This window comes from Prunus mume, linkage group LG2 (genome assembly GCF_029339155.1).
Source record: "Prunus mume cultivar Tortuosa linkage group LG2, ASM2933915v1, whole genome shotgun sequence".
NCBI lineage: Eukaryota > Viridiplantae > Streptophyta > Magnoliopsida > Rosales > Rosaceae > Prunus > Prunus mume.
In genome coordinates this window covers 16817158-16836067 of record NC_142699.1, presented here as the reverse complement: position 1 = coordinate 16836067, position 18910 = coordinate 16817158, and the positions used below count along the sequence as shown (strand labels likewise).

The window sequence follows — 18910 nt, the reverse complement described above, 5'->3', positions numbered from 1 at the left end:
TATTCATGTGAATAGTAGCAGCTCTTGCCTTAGACTTAGCCCTTGTGGGTGGAAGTGCTCTAACACCCAACTTCAAATCTAGGTTGCTTGAAACCCAGCCCTCTTCCCCAACCTAAACCCCCTCTTCTCTCTCTCTCTCACTCTCTCACAGATTACCATCTTCAAGCCTATAAGAGCCCCAAAAATCAAGCCAATCCAATTGAGATATACCTAACAAAAACAAACCCAAATTCATATATGTGTTGTTTTCATCCCAATTAAATTGAATCTATTTAAAAGATATATATTTAAATGAGTTATTTTGTAGTTAACATTGTTCTTACCAAAAAGAGGGATAAATAGATTCAATTTTCACAAACAAACAAACCAGAGCAAGACTGTTATGATTTCCTTGGTGAGCTTCAGCCAAGAAAGAAAAAGAAAATAAGAAAATGAGAGAACTTTGTCTCCTCTAATACGAATCTGTGAGAGAGAGAGAGAGAGAGAGAGAGAGAGAGAGAGAGAGAGAGAGAGAGAGAGAGAGAGAGAGATGGGATCTGGGTGGGGGTTGGATTGTACTGGGTACAGTTTTTAATTATTTGAATATTTTTTTCTTCTTTAATTTAATTTTTAGTTATTTTTTATTATTAGAATATTTAATTATTTTTTTTATGTGGAGGTAGGCTCTATTTGCCACATCACTCTTCTAATTGGTGTATGATCCATGTGTACGAAATTACAAAAACACCTCTGCCACGTCATCAAAGTTAACAGACTTTTAGATGGAGTTGACAGAAAGTGAGTCACCAAACTTGGTCAAGAGATGAAAGTAGATCATTTTAAGTTTGGAAATGAGATTTGACCAAGTTTCATGAGTCTACAGTAAATAAGCCTTTTTAATAATGAAAATAGTTTCCCTTTTCGCCCCAAAAAACAAACACACAAAACAACCTTTTTGCCCCAAAAGAAAGAACACAGAACAGTCTCTCTCCAGTTAGGCAAACCATAGAAAGCCCTAGCTTCTCATAGTCCCGCCAAAATGTGGTCTCCCCGTTCTTATTTGTCTTCAACACTTTCCTAGATTGAGACGCAAGACGACAACGTATTGGTACTCACCGGAATCGAGTAAGCTATGACAGTTTCCAGTGCCTTGAACGCATTCAAGTCATCTAAATCCATCGTCTGGAAATCCGTAAGCACACTCCCTGTCTCTGTAAATACATGCATAAGTTTACATCTCCCTCCCTTTTCCTCAAGTCATTTTCCGGTTGATTTTCTAAGCAATTTTTAATGTCTGAATGTGATTTGTATTGTTTGATTACAGACTGGTAGGCTTCAGCAAACCATAGCGGGATGCATAGAGCGGAAGGGGAAAGGCTTGCACAGTGGAAAGGTCTCCACGGTGAAATTGTGGCCAGAGCTTGTCAGCAAAGGAAGGTACTTTGATTTTCAGCCCAATGTGATACGAGCTTCGATTGAGTTTGCTGAGGAATCGCCTCTGTGCACCACTCTCTGTAAAGATGGGGTCAAAATTCGAACGGTTGAGCACTTGCTTTCGGCTTTGGAAGCTATGGAGGTTGATAATTGCCGGATTGAGATAAAGAACTCAGACCCCGGAGATTGCGATCTTGAGGTTGGTACCATATATTTGTGAATTTTCGATTTGTCTTGAGGAGGACTTGCTCTTGATTTCATTAGGAGACATATCAGGGGGGAAATTACACATAGTAGGTTATTGGGGGCGCTTGAACTGTGTAATTGCCACTTCTAAGAAAGTTGAGGCAATCTGAATTTAGAACATAGAGAACTACTGATTCTTGAATATGACATAGGAAAAGTAATAATGCCCAAAATCAAGTCATGCAGGTTCCTATTTTTGATGGTTCAGCAAGTGAGTGGGTAGAGGCTATAGAACAAGTTGGTTTAAAAGAGGCAACAGATCGTTGTGGCAACTGTTGTGAGAAGATGGCAGCATATGTGAATGAACCAGTGCATGTGTGGAGGAATGATTCTTTTGTTGCTGCATTTCCATCACCAGAAATTTGTATCACTTACGGGATCGACTTTCGACAGGTACACATTTTTCTGGATTGGGAATTGTCTTTACTGACAGCATGGTTTTGGAATGTGAAACAAAAAAGTGTTGTTATTAAGTATCCTTACTTGAAAGAGATTGGTTACTTAGTGAGAGGAATGGCTATCAAATATCTGCAGATTATTTTGTTTTTCCCGCTACTTCTTTGTCCAAATGTGAGAATTCATAGGCTAAGTTTTGGGCTTGCTTGTTTGACACTTTCTGCAGGTGCAGGCTATTGGCTGCCAGTGGTTTTCTGTGACCTCCTTGGATAACTCTTTCTATTCCAAGCACATTGCTTTGTCAAGAACCTTTTGCATTTACGAGGAGGTCAATACTAAACAGTTCTCCATTAGTAGTCTTGAAATTACTTTCTGTTTTCTGTTATAGCTTAGTCATATATTGTTGAATTTATTATGGTAATGCTTGACTCCATGTTCTAACAGGTGGAGCGAATGCAGAATGCAGGACTCATAAAAGGGGGTGGATTAGAAAATGCACTTGTTTGTAGGTGAGACGCTCCATTTATGTTAAGTTGAACTAGTTAGGAGATGACATGGGTTGATCAAATGCGAATTGGGTGGACTGAGGTGACAATTGCCAGTTGGATATGATTTTATGCAAGTTAAAACAACGAGTTCAGGCAGAGAATTTGTTGAAGTGTGTGGGGAATATATCATGTCAACTTGATTTGGGAGAAAACACTTATAGTACACTTAATCCTATTTTTCTTTTGCAGTGCTAGTAAAGGTTGGTTGAACCCACCACTGCGTTTTCCAGATGAACCTTGTCGCCATAAGGTCTTAGATCTTATAGGCGACGCTTCCCTGTTTGCAAGGTTTGGCAGTCAAGGGTTTCCAGTGGCGCATATAGTGGCATACAAGGTATATACGTTTGTCTTATATTCATGTCTAAGAAGAGCTTAGAACAAAATGGTTATGAGATATTAAGTCCATTGTTTGTTTGTGCGGCATGTCACGCAGGGTAGCCATGCACTGCATTCTGATTTTGTTCGCCGGCTATCAGGAATTATATAAAAGGATAATGTCTTGGTCCTCTAGAAGTCATTGTGATGTAGGAACGATCCAGAAATTCAGATGCGGAAATATAGAAGTAGATTACAGAAGTAGACCGGCATATGGTTTCAACTTTCAATTTTCAACCTAAAAGTGCGCATATTACAGAAGCTGATTTACCCCGGTAACTGCTTGTATTTGAAATTTGGCTTGATGAAATGATGTAAGGTTGTATGCCTTCAAATTGTGTAACACTTTGTTCTTGATCAAGGCAAAAAATTTCCCGGTAGGACATCCCCTGTGAAAGAGTTAATTAGAAACCAGATAATCAAAGCTTGGTTCATCAATTTATACTCCTTTTTTTCTGTGTTAAAAACTAGGTCAAACTCCAACTCCTGGTAGTCAACGCAGTGAGCCTGGCGTTCAACAATACGATGTTATTAGTTCATATAACTAAGACTATTGCCCGAATAACCGAGTTACACCACACATTCTTAGCAACCTCATATCAACAGAAATACGTAATAAATATGCAAAACAATCGTTTTCCTTGCTAAGAAAGGAACCCTAGGTAACACATTAAGATGTTGAAGCCTGTATCTTTTTCTCCATCTTTGCACAGGCATGAAACAGCACAGACGAAAACAGAAAGAATCAATACGACTCCAAATGGCCGGAAAACAGACAAAATGAGGTCTAGTTAACTATGCTGTAATTCAATATCAATAAATATTTAAAATCTTTGCTCTTTATGCCTTGACATTTCTGTACATACGCCACTCTGTGCAGAACCAACCACTTGCAATGTCCTGTTGATCCTTCAAACCGGTTCATTTCCCTTGAGAATGTTGTACTTGCAGAGAGGACATGTTGCATTCATTTTAAGCCATTTCACAATGCAAGTAGCGTGGAAATGATGATTACAGGGAAGAGTGTGAAGCTCTGTACCATCCTCATAGGGGCTGAGACATATACAACATTCCTGGAAAGAGAGCCAAAACCATACATCTTTAGAGCATAAAAATTCTTCATAAATTTCCAAAATACCATAAAAGCACAAATCACTTTAATATTTGGCCTGTAAAAGATACCCATTTACCAACTGACCCTCCTAAGTACCAACTCTCTGGCATAATATGGAGGATAAATGGGGTTTTTCTTATTAAAATAAAATTTTATAATCAACTATAATAAACAGATTGAGTTGGGAGTAATATACTGAAATATAAATGCAATTCATGATAATGTGATGCCAAAGCATACCGCATCCTCAGGTAAAAGTATACGCTCAATTGCTAAGTACCCACTGCTTGTTTCTACTGGAATCATTTTCCCTGCTCCAACACTAGATTTTTCCTCACTGCTCGATCGAAATCTGTATTTTGGAAGAATACTGAGATCTGCTTCAGATGCACCTTCCTACATTGTCACACCAACAAAAAAATAATCAAGTCAAGAATATGCAGTTACAATTTCTTAATTTTGTCGATAAATTTTTGAATCAAAGGTATAGGTTATCACTTCAAACCTGTCCAGCAACCGCATAAAGAATTGCAATGATGCATGGCAAACAGCAACAAAGAGCAACTCCAATCAAACATGCCAGAACAACACAAAAGATGGCAAAGAAGACATCAAATGCCAGAAAAACCACAGCCAACCTGCACACATTCAGAATAAAATATTTTTCTTTTATTCTAGAAGTTACAAACTTTTTAGATAATTAGGCCGTTCATAGTCTATAGACACACAAAGAGATGACAGCTGAGGGTGACTCTTGTGTTAAAATGAGCTGACAGTCATTACAGTTTTAGCGCTATAGAAACTTAAAGTAAGGTTTTAGTTTTAGATGTGATCCCTGGCCCAGCTTTTGTATTCATCTCTAACATTATAATGCCATAACTCCCTTATGGTGAAACTTTTTAAAATTCCTAAAAGTTGCTTGTTTTAAACAAATTAAATTACTATATTATAAAAAAGGAAAGAAAGAAGACACGCATGCATGCACATAATTTGAGATGAAGGAATATTTCTTAATAGATTGGTTATAGAAATACCAGTACAAACGTGGAGCATTTTGCAGAAGAACTTCACCGCCAGAGACTACCCAATAAAAGCCAACTATCCACCAGAGAAATGATGCCATTGTATTCACTGTTTCGCATCGTTTAGAGAGACTAGGACATATAAAATGCAGTCAGTCAGTAATTTATAGACCTTCCACAAACAGGTACTAAGGCAGCACATGAAAACTCTAATTGCAGATAAAGCCGGGGACTGGAAATACCATAGAAAGTAGTCACATAACAGTTTGGTCAAATTTACAAACATATTTTGCAAGCATCATCCCCACACAAAATGAAATGTAGAGAGCAAAAATATGAGCAACTTCAAGATTAAAGCTTTGATGAGTTGAGTTAAGTTGGATTTTTACAAACAAAAAAACAAAAAATAAGTGATGATATGAATAATGCCAGAATCATAACTATGAAATCCAAAACGTTTCCGACTGTCATTCCCCAACTCTAAAACTTCCAAACAAGCAAAGATGTCAATATCCCATCTTGAACTATGCAGTAAAGATCTCAGTCGGATGGCATACAAGGACAAGTGGAATTCGATTATGGGCTTAAATTAGTCACTAAACATGGTTATAACGTACTCTAAATATCCAACCACCACTACTATCCACCTCTTATGTGATACATAGGACTCAGCTAAGCTCAATTTATATTGTGAGAGAGCAACCCATTCATCAAGATTACTGGGTTTCAGTGTCCACTTTGAACTCCATGAACCATAACAACTATATCCAAAAGCAAATTAGAAGAAACCTGGAGCGCGTGGAAATCGCCAAATCCCTAGCTGCTGCTGCTGCTTCTTCATCGTCGGTATCATTTGCATCGATTTCGACCTGGTGCTGGTTCTGCTGGGCGTCCTGGTTTCTTCTACTGATCCTCCGAGCAATATTATTCCTTCTCTGGTACTCAACCCACACCAACACCACATGCACGAAACACTGCAGCGCATATCCACAGATCCACAGCCGGATCGGCGTGTTTGGGTGCTCATGGTCTGTCCATATCAGCATCGCCACCGACACCACCACGAACGCCGTGTTCCACATCATGTCCAGAGCCACCACAGGCTTGGAGTAGCCCCAGTCGGCGCGCCGCTCGTCCAGTTCCCGCGCCGCCGTCTCCCGCACCAGCATCGAGGGGCCACGGCGCCCGGTGGCCCGCCCCAGCAGCATCGCCAGCGTGGCGGGTCGGGCGGTCGGGGAGCCGAGGTCGGAGGAGTCGCGGCCGCTGCTCGCCTGGCGGGGCAGGAGGAGCGGCGCATGGGACTCAGCCGCTGCCGCCGTCGTAGCAGAAGATTCCGAGGACATGTTTGTGATGAAATTATGAGAAAAAGAGGCAATTGAATTGCCAATTATAATTGAGAGAGAAATAGAGACATGATTCAGAGAGAGAGAGAGAGAGTGTGCTCGCCTCTTCCTTCCTATATTACAACTGTTAGTATTAGTGAGGGATATGGAGATGGGTTTGGGAATTGTGTGTGTCTTTTTTCAAAGTCGCAAAGTCTCAACACTTTCTGTGTTTTGAATGGTAGATAGGCATGGATGAAAGGTTTTTGCTGGTTTTTTCGTGATTTCAGTAATTGACTCCTCTGTTGAGTTTTTGCGCCAAATACCCTTCTTATTTGCCAGCGCACGAAGGCACACCGTTCAGTTTCTTTTTTGGGGGACTTTGGAAAAGTCAAAGAAGAGAGAAATTTTTTAAAAGAAGCTAAAATGGACAAAATTGTCCTTATTTATTTTTAAATTTTCTAAGGAATCCTTTACGTTTGCATGTCTTTGATTTGCCCTTAAAAAATTTCAGCAGTCAAATATCTTTATTAAACATTTATAAGAACCCAAAAAAAAAAAAAAAAAAAAAGAAAATTTGTTGTTGCCCACTCTATTTAACGGATTGCTAATCATATTGTTGTATAAAGATGGAAATATCATGTATGGGTAGATGATCACTAAGTGATCTACAAAGGTACTACAAATGTTTTTTGATTGTAGAGATCCGGTCGCTTTCTTTCATTAAATTCTATTCGATACGTTGTCAATCCAATTTTCCCTTCACTCAACCTAAAAATAAAAATAAAAAAGTTCTTGAAGAATATATAACTAGTGTCCTTTCATATATATATATTGATTTTTTTTTTAATGAAGAATTATTAGCTTCCTTTCACTCACCTAAAATTCAAAGGCGGTAGCAGAACCCCTTTGTGCCGCCAACAACTACACGTGCTGGTAGGGCAGAACTACACGAGGTGGTCCTCCGTAATGCCGTCTGACAGACACTCTGATTGCGGCGCAACGATGTGTCGTCCACTTGTACTCAAGCACACGCGTCCACCCTCTGCTCCATGAGATCCTCAGTAACAACATGAGTCAGCCAGGCTACAGACACCCTTGTTTATGCTGATGTACGTTAAAATTTTGACAGATGGAAATGATTTTCCATGCAAGCTTCTCATCTGCCATCCCCCAACTGCAGCAGAAAAACGCTGCTTCTTGGGATTTGTTTTGAACATCCATTAATCTGTAAGGGCAGTTGTTCTTCAAACAAATGGACACATGAAACGACTCCACTTGAAGATGATCCTCAAAATCTTGGATGTTCCCTTGAGAAAATTCATTTGACAGTTTTGCTGACAATTGGCGAAGAAGCCGAGAGCATGTCTCAGATTTGCAAAGCTGACCATCGTTTGTTGTTGAACTTTTGGTCTCTCCCAAGTTGCCAATATCGACAGGGCAGCAATAAGCAAATTGAACTTGGTGCTTCTTTTCTCCTAACATGAGCAGAAGCTCGTCTTGGTGTACTACCTTGGCTTTTTTGTTTCTCTCCATAACCAAGACCCCTTCTGCTACCCTTTCATCGCTTACTCGCAGTCGGGGAGTGAAATTATTGTTTCTCGAATTTGAACCGTGTTCATCTTCTTGGCTGCTTTTCAAAAACTTGAAGTTCGGATTTGAGCAGCTTCGGATAAATGCGTCCGAAGCTAATGCCTTCACATAGTGGGTTGAAGAAATTGAGACAGTCTCATTGTTTGCAGGGTCATAACATTGAATTCCCAGTTCGGACTGTATTTTTCCTTTTAGAGTAGCCATTTTAGGCTTCTCGCCATGAACAAGTATCACGTTCTTGGGGGAGAGAAATTTGATAAGGTCCATAATCCCTTTGGCATCTGTATGAGGACTGAAAGACAGATGATGAATCTGGCAATCAAAATAGAATGTATAAGAGGACAATCATGAAGAAATGCGAAAAACAGAAGAAAACTTCTTTCAATTTATATTTGTAAACAAATCACCTCATGTGTAAAACTATTAAAAATGAAAATTCAATGGAAACATTCTTGAAGAAGAATGATGTTGAAACTATACAGGGTAAGAGATGAAGTTGAACCTGGCATCGCACATCAATTTGCGTGTCCTTGTCCAGATCAATTTTGGTGGGTTTACCCGACATCAATTTATGTCCTATAGTTCCAGCCACGCAATACCTAGAAAAGGACAGAAAAAATTGATGACTAAAAGTTCAACTTGGCACCCTATTCTTTCTTTTTTCCTTTTTTTTTTGTTCCGCCTATCAAGTTCCAGCAAACCATAGTATCATATGGACATATGAACATGACGACATTGTCTTTAAATTTTAAACATCAAAAGAGAGTTAAAAGTAGATCAACTCAACTGGTTACTGAAAAATATATTCCAGAATTTACTACGGTGTTTGTTATAGCGATCACCTTCTAGGTTCCAACTTCCAACCCAAAAGTTTCTTATTGATATCTGATAATAAATTTGAGGTTTAGAGATAAATGAATTCGAAGAAGGCAGTTACCCGGGCAGTGTAACAAGATTCATTTCCGAAGGAGCCCAGTGCTTGAAAACTTCAAGTGAAAAACCACCACTGATCATCCCTGGTGTGGCAAACAGAACACAAGGTCCAGGAGCATCGATCATAGAACGGTCAAACTTGTGAGCTGCAATATTCAAAACAAAAAAAAAGTAAGATGGAGGGCTCATTAAACAATTAGTTATCAAGCAATGAAATAATATATTCAATATCAATTCTTGCAAAGTTAACTTAAAATGTAGATACTCGTATGTCTATAATACTGCTGTGTGGTTCTTCCTTTTCACCAACATTTCAGTCCCTCAGAAATTTAATAACAGATAAAATAAGTACCATTTTTAAAATCAAATGCATTGCGCGTGGAGTACGTTTCTTTAACTTTCTGGCTGGTCCAACTGATAAGCATCTTATAGTACATGTTGGCTTGAAGGGTCAAACCTGAAAGAATTAATATCGTCAGTCAAAATTTGAAACACCACTGTATACCAAGAAAGAAATGAAGGCACCCCTAGACATGGAGAAACTGTACAAGATTTGCCACATCAGAAAATTTTTCACACCCGCAGATAAACTTCCAGAATCATGTCAAAGATGAAATTAATAACACTTTGATCCCTGCTAGATAGCTACTTCTTGTTTATACATTAATTATCACTAATCACTAATTTCTAAGATTTATTTACCAACGTTATAGGTACCAAAATGTTATCAGATCAAGATTGGTGCAAGTAAGTAACAAAACTTAGATTGCAAAGCATCCACTTTGATAAGTGAGAGCATAGCATACAGTTTGACCACATATCCTGCAAACAGTTAATAGATGTGAGAAGGAAGTACAGCAGCTAGTGCAAACCTGCTGAGAAGTAAATAGGAACCTTTAGATTCATGCGCTCCCAATAATCTTCCAGCAAGATACAGAGCTCCTACAAAATAATAGATTACATTCAGAACAAAATGTCACAGCCAGGGCTCAGAATTGGCTACGAAAATCATTAGCACTAAAATAAACAGAATCAAGATCAAACATAAAGATACAAAGAATTAGAATTGTTGTAGCAGTGTCTGGTGTCATGAATTCAAGGCGTTCTAGTTGGAATATGGTTGTTTATTTTTGTCATACAAATGATGGTTTTTTTAACTAGATACAATTTCCATAAAAATCTAAATCTATTAATACAAATCCATTATCTAACTAGCTTGAAAGGCATCAATACGATAACAATGCTGATTAAAGTATGAAAGCTTAATAAGGACGCACAGGATTATTCAGGACTTCAGAGGTCTCTCTCATTTTTCCTTCTTAGAACAGGAAGAACTTCCTTCCAAGAACAAAATATAAATACGAAGTCAAAGAAAAATGAAACTCTCTTAATTAGAGTACCTGAGCTCTCCCAAGAGCAAATGTTGGAATTAGCACTTTTCCACCACCAGCGACGCATTTGTGAACCTACATAAACCTATATTAGAGATTACCAACAAAACCACCTTCAGAGGAGCAAGATAAGAAAATCTTGCATCCAATTTTGACAGCCACCAGTTTCACAAAGGAATACATATATGTATGACGTGTATGACTTCATCAATAGAAATTGATTCTTACGGCAATGAGTTGCATGTTAAAGAACCAAGAGTTTGATAATTATGACTCTTTACACTAGTTTAAATTATAGTATGAACTGTTGATACTTCAATTTTGTCATTTACGTACAGCTCTGAGAAATTCTCTTTCCCGGGCATATTTTGAATCCCGGATGGTTGTTCCATATGTGGACCTGTAACAGGAAAAAATATCTATGTATAAGCGAGTGCATGGAACACAAAGGTTTCATACATTAAAAGAAATTGTACTCTGAGTTCATCAACAAAGGACATCCAATGTTTAACAAATGATAAGGTGCAAATTCAAATAATATACAAGACATAGATATCCCATACTCTGAAATAAGAAGGTCCAAATTTAGTCGTTCAATTTGAGCTGCTCCAAGATGCCTATCTGGCGTCATATTATAGTCTCCTGTGTATACCATAGCAGCGTCTCCCACCTTTGCATAAAACATTGCAGCTCCAAGAACCTTAAAAGAAAAATAAATATTAGGACTCAAGGAATGACACACGAAAGTGACAAACAGTATTGACTGTTCCAAGAAAATTATTAACGAAATAGGAGAAATATAATTCTTGTCCGGTGTGTATAAGCATGATATCAACAGACAATGTATTCTAGATGTGAGATAAACAAGACTTACATGTCCTGCATAGTACGCACGGATTTGAAGGTCTTTATCAACCTGCACTGTTTGCTTCAGATCCACTGGTATAACTGCATTGAGGAACCATAAAACAATAACAGAATAGCTGAATTTCAGAAAACAAAAACAACCCTTAACTTGTGAAAATTTTCAAGTAACTTATGACGACTAAATCTTCAACTGGTTCAAGAAAATCATAAGAAATACTCAAGCACCTTTCTTCATGCATTCAGCAATGTGATCAGAAGAAAACTGTTCTTCCTCACCCCTTCGCTCAACCATCACTTTTCGATAGTCCTCCAACATTATAGGAGCCAATGCCTTTGTCGGATACTGCAGTACAATCACGAAAAACCGTTACAACAAGAACATCAAAATACCAATTGACACAGACATTTTCCCGAGCACCTTACCGTCATGTAAATGGGGCCACGATAACCGCAGACTTCCGTGAAATAAGGGAGGGCTCCAACGTGATCCAAGTGACTGCCCAATTGCAAAAGATCAACAAATATTGAGGTAAGTCTACTGAACCATAAGGAATTTAAAATATTAAGTTGGTTTTTGTTTTCTTTTCGTACAAGTGGGTGATGATGATGCAAGTGAGGGCGTGATCGAAGTTCGGGTTCGGTTCGGGTTTAGGAATGAGAGAGAAGTCGGGGTAGCGTTGGTGGTCTAGATGCCCCATATGCATTCCGCAGTCGAACATGATTCGCTTCCCATTGATTGTCACCACTACACAGCTCTTACCTACCTCTTGCCCAGCGCCTGATGACCCCAAAAAAAATTAATCAACTAATCAGTTTAAGGCAAAAAGTAAAAAATTCTGGGAGAGAATAGAATGAAGGTGAGGGGTAGAGTTACCGAGGACGAGAGAGTCGATGGTCATGAGAATGAGATACGCAGCTTCTTGGCGCGCTATTGAGTTTCGGCGTTTGATTCGTTTCGTTTTGTGGCAGAATTTAAATAAATAACAGCCGAATTAATGAAAAATGGATACAATTACGGGCTTTACAACCAATGGCCCAGAGAGATTCATGACGGAGCCCGCCATCGAAAACAGGCCAACCCAGCCAGCACTATTCAGGAAAGCATAAAATAAAATAAAATATAGGTTTTTTTGGGTCATTAGTAAGGGGAGGAAACTTGAACTCAAGACCACTTTGAAGCACACCGAAGACCTGAATCAATCCAACAAAACATAGGAATTTTGAGGGAATGAAAACCAACTAACACCCCATTGGTAAAACATACGAATGCAATTAACCCTACAACATAAGTCTGGCGTTCGAATCCCCGTCCATGCTCTATGCTCTATGCCTTTGGTTTCAGTTTTAGGTTTAATCTCAAGGAAATCACACACTGAATATCAATCACAATTTCTGCTTGCTGAACCCTACTCTTAATTCTTGTTAGAGAAGACTCGAGAGTGAAGCGCAACCCATTTCAATTTGTCAGAAAGTTTCTGCTTGTTTATTTCATTTCATACTACAAACGACAGAGAACAACTGCATTAAGTAAAAATGAAAGATGATGGTTTTGATATGAGGCTCCATTATAAAACTAATAACATTATAGCCCAGGCCCCTAACGTGAGCTTGATAGGGGCTATATAGGAATTTAACATTCTACCAGACATACATATATATAACCAACAGTGGACTATAGATGAATTAACACAACCACAAAAGATCTGATCTTGATCTGGTTACAAGAATATTAACAAACCCTGAACCAACAACAATCACACTAGCTGCAATTACAAATATAAACTGCAAAAGATAGAACAAAAGTAAAAACCAATAAGCTACCTATACAACACAATCATTGGCCACTCACGACACCACAAAAGGTTAGCCCAAAGTCAATAATCTTCTTCCCTTTCTCTTCTTTTCTGCTGATCTCTAAGCATGGGAATAACAATCTACGTCAGAAGCATACCGACTTATTTCTCTGAGTTTGCCCTCCTTTTTGGATTCTCTCTTGCCAGCTTTGGTGAACACAGTATCATCGGCATGCCAGCTACAATCTTTTAATCAATCACAGTAGGGGGAAAAAGGAAAAATAATAATAAAATGTGGAAAATGGAAGGAAGAACAAGGCCTAAGCGGATTAACGCCTTTATGCAGCTGCACATTAGGATTTTTGTCATTGGGTGCTGCGTGTTAACCCACCTCGTGCCAAACCTCTGCACAAATATGTGAAACACGTCAACTTCTACAAGTTTTGTGAAAACAATAATCATATAGTGGTTGTACATTTATGTGAGAATGAGATTTTAAATGATCTGGCAGTTTTATCTTTGGAAAGAAAAAAAAACATATGTTTCCTATATACGCTCTATATAATTTGAAGGGATAAATAGTAAGTACCAAGTGTAACAAATTTACACAAATGAGGGGGGGGGGGGTTATATATCCTAAAGCAAGCTGATCCATCATCGCCAATCTCTCTATTACTAAGAAAACATAATAAATGGTACAACCATAGAACTAGTTTGGCCTAAGACATTACAGGTGGTAAGAGATTGAAAAATAAGTACCTTCCAGAAAGAACCTGAGCACTGTTGACAGAACCTTTGGCATTACCAAACCGCTTGGCCCTATTCTCATGTTCTTTGTCCACACGCATGGCAGCCACCTCTTTCTCCATGGCAGCAACTTCTCTTCTCATTTTCTTTGCCTCAACCTCCATTGCTTTAGTCAAGGTATCTACCTTCTTAGCCAACATCTGAAAGACAAAAATCACAAATGAATACTTAACCAAGAGCATACATTACAGAATAATAGACTGATAGAACAGAATATCGACCTCGATAGCGTCATCCTTATCTTTCAGGCTTTGATCTTTCTCATGACCAGCTTTCCTCAAAGCTACAACCTCTTTCTGTAGCAAATCATACAAAACCCCTGGGACACTATCCTCTATATCCACTGTTGAGAATTCATTTGGCTTATCATCTGAATTTCCCTTCCAGTTATTTTGAGGTTCACCATCCTTGGTTCCATCACAAGATTGGTTAACTGAGAAACTTGGGCTTGTACCATTTAAGAGAACCTTACCCCTGTCCAGTGACCTTGTACCACCATCAAACGATTTTGATGTGCCTTTAGCATGCTTCAACACTGAACTGGTGCTAGAGGACAAAGACCTGACCGGTGTTCTCTTGGATAAATAGCCATTGGAAGTTAATTTTGGAATATTATCAGCCCCACCCAGAGACTGACGTCGAGAGGGCCCATTGCTTGTACTTCTTCCCTCAGCTGTGCTGCGATTAGTACTGCTAGAAGATCCTCTCACACTCTCCTCAAGCACTTTAAGTCGCATATGGTATTTTTCCTGTTAAATACAAGAGAGAACTTTTACTCTACACAACATCCCACCTTTAAATTACATACAAATTTGAAATTGATTGCAGAACTGGATTATTACTTTCAACTGAGCTTCGGACTTGGCAGCTCGCTCGGTTATGGCAAGCTTATCACGGAGTTGCTGCATTTCTCCCTGTCAGAACACAGTTTGGCAATTACAGTAACAGTAAAGCCAAACACTGAAAGCTCAAAGAAAGCCAGTAAGAAGCTAAGAGTTCGACCAAAAAAAGAAGATAAGAACCACTACCTGCAAGAATCTCCGTTCTTCAAGCCATTGTTTTACAGGCATCACTTTGTCATTAGCATCTTTCCACTCATTTGCTACCACTACAGCTACTCTGTTTGCTGTTACTTTTGCACGGGCCAACTCCCGGTCTAGAGTTTTCCTTTCCTCCTGAGAAACACAAAACCATACCTTTTCAATCTTAAGAATGCTTTCAACTACAGGTTACAGGTTAACAATAAGCAAAAGCCAATACTGAGCATTTATATATGTTTGGCATATTACATTCATCTCCTGGAATTTCCGCTGATAATCCCTCACAGCATTTGCCGCTGCACCTCCAGCAAGAACAGCCTCTTCCAACTCCCGCACAGTCTGAGTAAGCTTTTCAACCTCGGCAACCTTTTGTCTATGCATCTTGTCTAAAATTTTATTTTCTTCCTACCACACAGAAGCAGTAGAAATATAAATCATCCTAGTCAAACACCGAAAGCAGGAAACTATAATATTAAATTCCCACACCACCGCCAAAAGAAGAAAAAATATGTCTAATGCACTTAAAGAAACGAATATCATGCATGACCTGGCACTTACCTGACAAATTTCTATCTGTTTCATTAACTCTTGGTTTTTATTCTGAAGATCATCCACCATGGAGGCCTTAGCCAAAGCAACCTGAACAGTCCTCTCAGCCTCAAGTAAAGCTGCTTCTTTTGATTTGGTAAGGCGATCCAAAGCTTTGTTATCATCTTGAAGCTTTGCAATCTGTAAGCAGCAAAGCAACTAATTAATTACACTTACAAGTCACCATAAATTCCGTCTGCTAGGGTAACACACAAAGTACCTCTTGTCGAGCAAGCTTGAGCTCAGCCTCCAGAGGTGCAAGAATGGCTTCAATTGGAGGCATATCATCATCCTTTTGGGCGGCATGAACCCTGCGTAGAGTAGCTTCAGCTGCAAACTGAGCTGCCATGGAAGCTTTCTTCTCATCATTGATTTTTTTAATTTCTAGATTCTGCAAAACATTTTTTGACGAAGTAGAATTGTGATAACAAGTATATATAACCAAAGTGAAAATAAGTTAGCAAACTTTCAGATAAGTTGAGACGAGGATCAAATTCAAATAATACTTTGCTTTCTAGAAGTGATTCTGTTAACTTCAGCTTCTCCTCCACCTTCGATAGTTCATCAGTGAGCTGCAATGTAATCAAAACACAGAAAAATAGAAAAGTCAGCAACCATTTTAATGACATACTAGTTAAATGAGAGAGAAAACAAAGGAAAAAAATTCCCCTAATATTACATATATCAAAATTTAAGATTTATAATGTCCAGCGTTCCAGATTATCAGAAAACAAAATTCTTTGATATCTCTCAAAGTGGCTAATGGCAACAAATGCAAGTGTCACAATAAAGGAGGAAACCATGAGCTATAGTGCAAACATGAGAAAATGTACCAATTGAAGCTGTTAAGCATTTTCCTTCTCTCTCTTTTTTTTCTTTTTGTTCTTTTTTTGGTGAACAGGACTGTTGAGCATTTAAGCTTACATGCCAACAATATTCCTATACGAGTAATACATTACTATACATACCACAATTTTGGGCCAATTAAAATATGTTACCCCAGAACTAAAAAAGGAATACGAACTAGTTAAATTCTTTTTCAGGAAGAACAAGTCAAATTCTTAATAATCAACTAATATGCTAGTTAGTTCTCCAGAAATGGAATCCAAAAAATAAATTAACCCTTGCCTTGCCCCTCAGTTACTAGAAAACAGATTCCCTATTGATCATAATAATTGTTAAAATAGCCATCGTCTACTCCTGCAATTCCCAGGATCCTAAAATACGGGCTAAATGTAAATTTTATTATTAAGGAAGAAACACGACTAAGAATAATTCTTCAGACGTGACTATTATTGCCCGGAGAGAAGGAAACTATACAAATTTCAATTTAAATATGATTTGAGATTCAAATTCAAGACAAACACATAAGCTGCTTGGCAAAGATGCCAACCTAAAAAATCCAGAAACCAATATTTGTATACACACACGGACACGAAAAAAAAAAGAGCAGCTCGAAAAATCAGCGTAATAGCAAATGACGAAAATAACCTCTTCAACAGCCTTTTCTCTGGCTCTTTCAGAGAGCTTAAGAGCCTTGATCTGAGCCTGTGCCTCTCCTAACTCCCGGTCCTTATCTGCAAAACTCACCCAAAACCAACAGTCAAAACGGAGAAACTACACTCTAAATCGAGCAAAACCAGTAGCAAATCTCGAGAAAATCAGCGGATCGAGCCGCATTCGCACCTCTGACTTCATTCTCGAGCCGATTGAGCTCGACCTTGACCGGATCCGAGCCGTGCAAGAGGTTAATGAACTCGTCGCCGTCCATGCTCGGCCTCATGAATCCTCTTCTCCGCGATGAACTCTTCCCCTCCTTGAACGATCCCGACACCGTCAGTGGCGGCGGTGTCGGAGTAACCCCCGGAGCCGGTCCATTACAGCTGAACTCCGCCACCGGAGTCGTACCTCCGTCGCCGGAAACCTCATCCATAGCCGATCTGAGTAGCGCACACTCTTTCACATCCAAATGCAGGTCAGGATCCGAAATGCCTAGGGTTTCAAATCGTAGATAAATATACAGATACGCAGATTATAGATATGTAGATATTGAGAGAGAAGGAGGGAAGGAAAGAGTGTTGAGCTTTTGGGAAAAATGGTGATTTTTAGAGAGAGAAATGGAGTGGGTTTTCTCTTGCTTTGTTTTTTCTCTCTCTAGATTGTGATTTAAATCTGGCTGTGGCTAGAGAGAGAGTGAGTAGATTTAGTTTGATTAATTAAATAGACTGGCGAAGAGGAATGGGGACGCTTTGCTGTTAAGCAGACACTAGTGCATGCGACTCTCAGTATTATTAAGTAAACTCCTTCAAACAGTTAATAATACTCCTACTTACTTTGATTTGTTTCTTTTTGTTTTTCTTTTGGGCTTTGGGCTTTCTTGGTCTTGCGATATTTTCTTCTAGGATAAGCTGGAAGCGTAATGCGCACTCTCACGCAAAGGGAAGGCCTCTGGGTACCGTATACGCACAGTACATGGATGCGCATGGTAGCAGGTTAGCAGGTTAGCAGGCTAGCAGCGCTATATATTTCAGTAATTCTTTTTTTTTTCTCATTGTTAAGAATTCAGTTTTTCTATTCCAATTGTTATTACAACAAAGATGACAATAAAATATTAACTTCATATACACTTCTAAAATATATATTTTTAAAATAGCAACTTTTTTTTAATTAACGGGTCATGTGGATTCGAACGTGACATTTTTTTCAATATTGATAATCAAAATATCATTAGACTAAGAGCTAATTAGAGCATTTGCAATAGTTATGATCAATGCAATTTTATTGCATGAAATTGAACTAAAACAGTAAAATCTCACTTGCAATAGTGTGATTTAGTTCATTACAATAGAGAGTATGAACCCTATATTGCAACTATGGGACCCCCATGCAGTGGCGGAGCCACTCCTAGGCCTGAGTACCCTTATATTTTTATCTCTCTTCTATTATGTTACATATAACATATAGAATTTGTAATAATCATCTTATAATTTAAGTTAAAATTTCTTCCAAAACAAATTAGACATGACTCAATTAGAATATATTTAGTTCTAAACATATAATTATTGAATACTTAATTATTTTATATACTTGTATTTTCTACTTCGGCCCACCAAACTTTACAATTCTAACTCCGCCCCTGCCCACATGCCAATAAAAACTGGAAAAAAAATACAGCAATTAATGCATTATGTAGCATCCACAATGGTTGTTCAATAATTCAATGAAATATAATAAATACATAAATTAATTATTTTCCAAATATATTAAAAATTGGTCTCATTTTAAAGATCTATTTGAGAATATTGTAATGGTATATTTTTTAGTCTTATTAAATTTATACAAATTTATCCCTTTTATTTTATTTGAGTGTGTAAAAAGACATGTAAATAGATATAACTATTTATCGAAAGCTATTGACTGTACAAATGCAAGTAAAACAGTTTAATTCAATAGATGCTGAAA

General features: G+C 38.3%; 4 protein-coding genes across 5 annotated transcripts; 1 reads left to right on the top strand and 3 right to left on the bottom strand.

The window, feature by feature from the left end:
* The first annotated feature begins 951 nt into the window (after positions 1-951).
* Positions 952-3361, top strand: LPXC1 (UDP-3-O-acyl N-acetylglycosamine deacetylase family protein). Its single transcript, XM_008222685.2, has 7 exons — positions 952-1171; positions 1304-1612; positions 1846-2052; positions 2282-2383; positions 2500-2564; positions 2793-2937; positions 3037-3361. Exons 1-7 carry the CDS (start codon positions 1112-1114, stop codon positions 3088-3090), a joined length of 942 nt encoding a protein of 313 aa, XP_008220907.1. The 5' UTR covers positions 952-1111; the 3' UTR covers positions 3091-3361.
* Positions 3362-3577: 216 nt separating this feature from the next.
* RIE1 (RING-finger protein for embryogenesi) lies at positions 3578-6784 on the bottom strand. The gene is made up of 5 exons (XM_089045512.1): positions 5904-6784; positions 5127-5246; positions 4598-4730; positions 4333-4488; positions 3578-4051 (listed from the first exon to the last, which is right to left on the bottom strand). The coding sequence occupies exons 1-5, from the start codon at positions 6455-6457 to the stop codon at positions 3890-3892; spliced, it is 1125 nt and encodes a 374-aa protein (XP_088901638.1). The 5' UTR covers positions 6458-6784; the 3' UTR covers positions 3578-3889.
* A 268-nt stretch (positions 6785-7052) lies between these two features.
* On the bottom strand, positions 7053-12243 carry CPSF73-II (cleavage and polyadenylation specificity factor 73 kDa subunit-II). 2 transcript variants are annotated; one of them, XM_016791899.2, is made up of 13 exons: positions 12095-12242; positions 11812-11998; positions 11644-11716; positions 11446-11563; positions 11228-11301; positions 10917-11053; positions 10690-10753; positions 10363-10428; positions 9835-9904; positions 9315-9419; positions 8967-9108; positions 8532-8628; positions 7053-8341 (listed from the first exon to the last, which is right to left on the bottom strand). In XM_016791899.2, exons 1-13 carry the CDS (start codon positions 12117-12119, stop codon positions 7523-7525), a joined length of 1977 nt encoding a protein of 658 aa, XP_016647385.2. In that variant the 5' UTR covers positions 12120-12242; the 3' UTR covers positions 7053-7522. The 2 variants fall into 2 exon arrangements, with proteins under 2 accessions (XP_016647385.2, XP_088901637.1); XM_089045511.1 differs by lacking the exon at positions 8532-8628 and having other exon boundaries at positions 8113-8341; positions 12095-12243.
* Positions 12244-12874: 631 nt separating this feature from the next.
* On the bottom strand, positions 12875-17735 carry LOC103321338 (microtubule-associated protein 70-1-like). The gene is made up of 11 exons (XM_008223138.3): positions 17135-17735; positions 16940-17025; positions 15955-16020; positions 15669-15839; positions 15419-15589; positions 15110-15265; positions 14849-14995; positions 14663-14734; positions 14042-14569; positions 13773-13960; positions 12875-13418 (listed from the first exon to the last, which is right to left on the bottom strand). Exons 1-11 carry the CDS (start codon positions 17379-17381, stop codon positions 13379-13381), a joined length of 1872 nt encoding a protein of 623 aa, XP_008221360.3. The 5' UTR covers positions 17382-17735; the 3' UTR covers positions 12875-13378.
* Positions 17736-18910: the final 1175 nt, after the last annotated feature.

What these genes read in the sequence shown, in the direction of transcription:
- LPXC1 (XM_008222685.2), top strand. Translation starts at nt 1,112, where the DNA reads ATGACAGTTTCCAGTGCCTTGAACGCATTCAAGTCATCTAAATCCATC. An exon ending in AATCCATCGTCTGGAAATCC is followed by an intron (nt 1,172 to 1,303) that starts GTAAGCACACTC and finishes GTTTGATTACAG; the next exon opens with ACTGGTAGGCTTCAGCAAAC. An exon ending in CCGGAGATTGCGATCTTGAG is followed by an intron (nt 1,613 to 1,845) that starts GTTGGTACCATA and finishes CAAGTCATGCAG; the next exon opens with GTTCCTATTTTTGATGGTTC.
- RIE1 (XM_089045512.1), bottom strand. Translation starts at nt 6,457, where the DNA reads ATGTCCTCGGAATCTTCTGCTACGACGGCGGCAGCGGCTGAGTCCCAT. An exon ending in GCGATTTCCACGCGCTCCAG is followed by an intron (nt 5,247 to 5,903) that starts GTTTCTTCTAAT and finishes TATATGTCCTAG; the next exon opens with TCTCTCTAAACGATGCGAAA. An exon ending in AATGCTCCACGTTTGTACTG is followed by an intron (nt 4,731 to 5,126) that starts GTATTTCTATAA and finishes GAATGTGTGCAG; the next exon opens with GTTGGCTGTGGTTTTTCTGG.
- CPSF73-II (XM_016791899.2), bottom strand. Translation starts at nt 12,119, where the DNA reads ATGACCATCGACTCTCTCGTCCTCG. An exon ending in GTGCGTACTATGCAGGACAT is followed by an intron (nt 11,054 to 11,227) that starts GTAAGTCTTGTT and finishes TTTTCTTTTAAG; the next exon opens with GTTCTTGGAGCTGCAATGTT. An exon ending in TGCATTTGATTTTAAAAATG is followed by an intron (nt 9,109 to 9,314) that starts GTACTTATTTTA and finishes TGAATATTGCAG; the next exon opens with CTCACAAGTTTGACCGTTCT.
- LOC103321338 (XM_008223138.3), bottom strand. Translation starts at nt 17,381, where the DNA reads ATGGATGAGGTTTCCGGCGACGGAGGTACGACTCCGGTGGCGGAGTTC. An exon ending in AACAGATAGAAATTTGTCAG is followed by an intron (nt 15,266 to 15,418) that starts GTAAGTGCCAGG and finishes TCTGTGTGGTAG; the next exon opens with GAAGAAAATAAAATTTTAGA. An exon ending in ATAAGGATGACGCTATCGAG is followed by an intron (nt 13,961 to 14,041) that starts GTCGATATTCTG and finishes TTTGTCTTTCAG; the next exon opens with ATGTTGGCTAAGAAGGTAGA.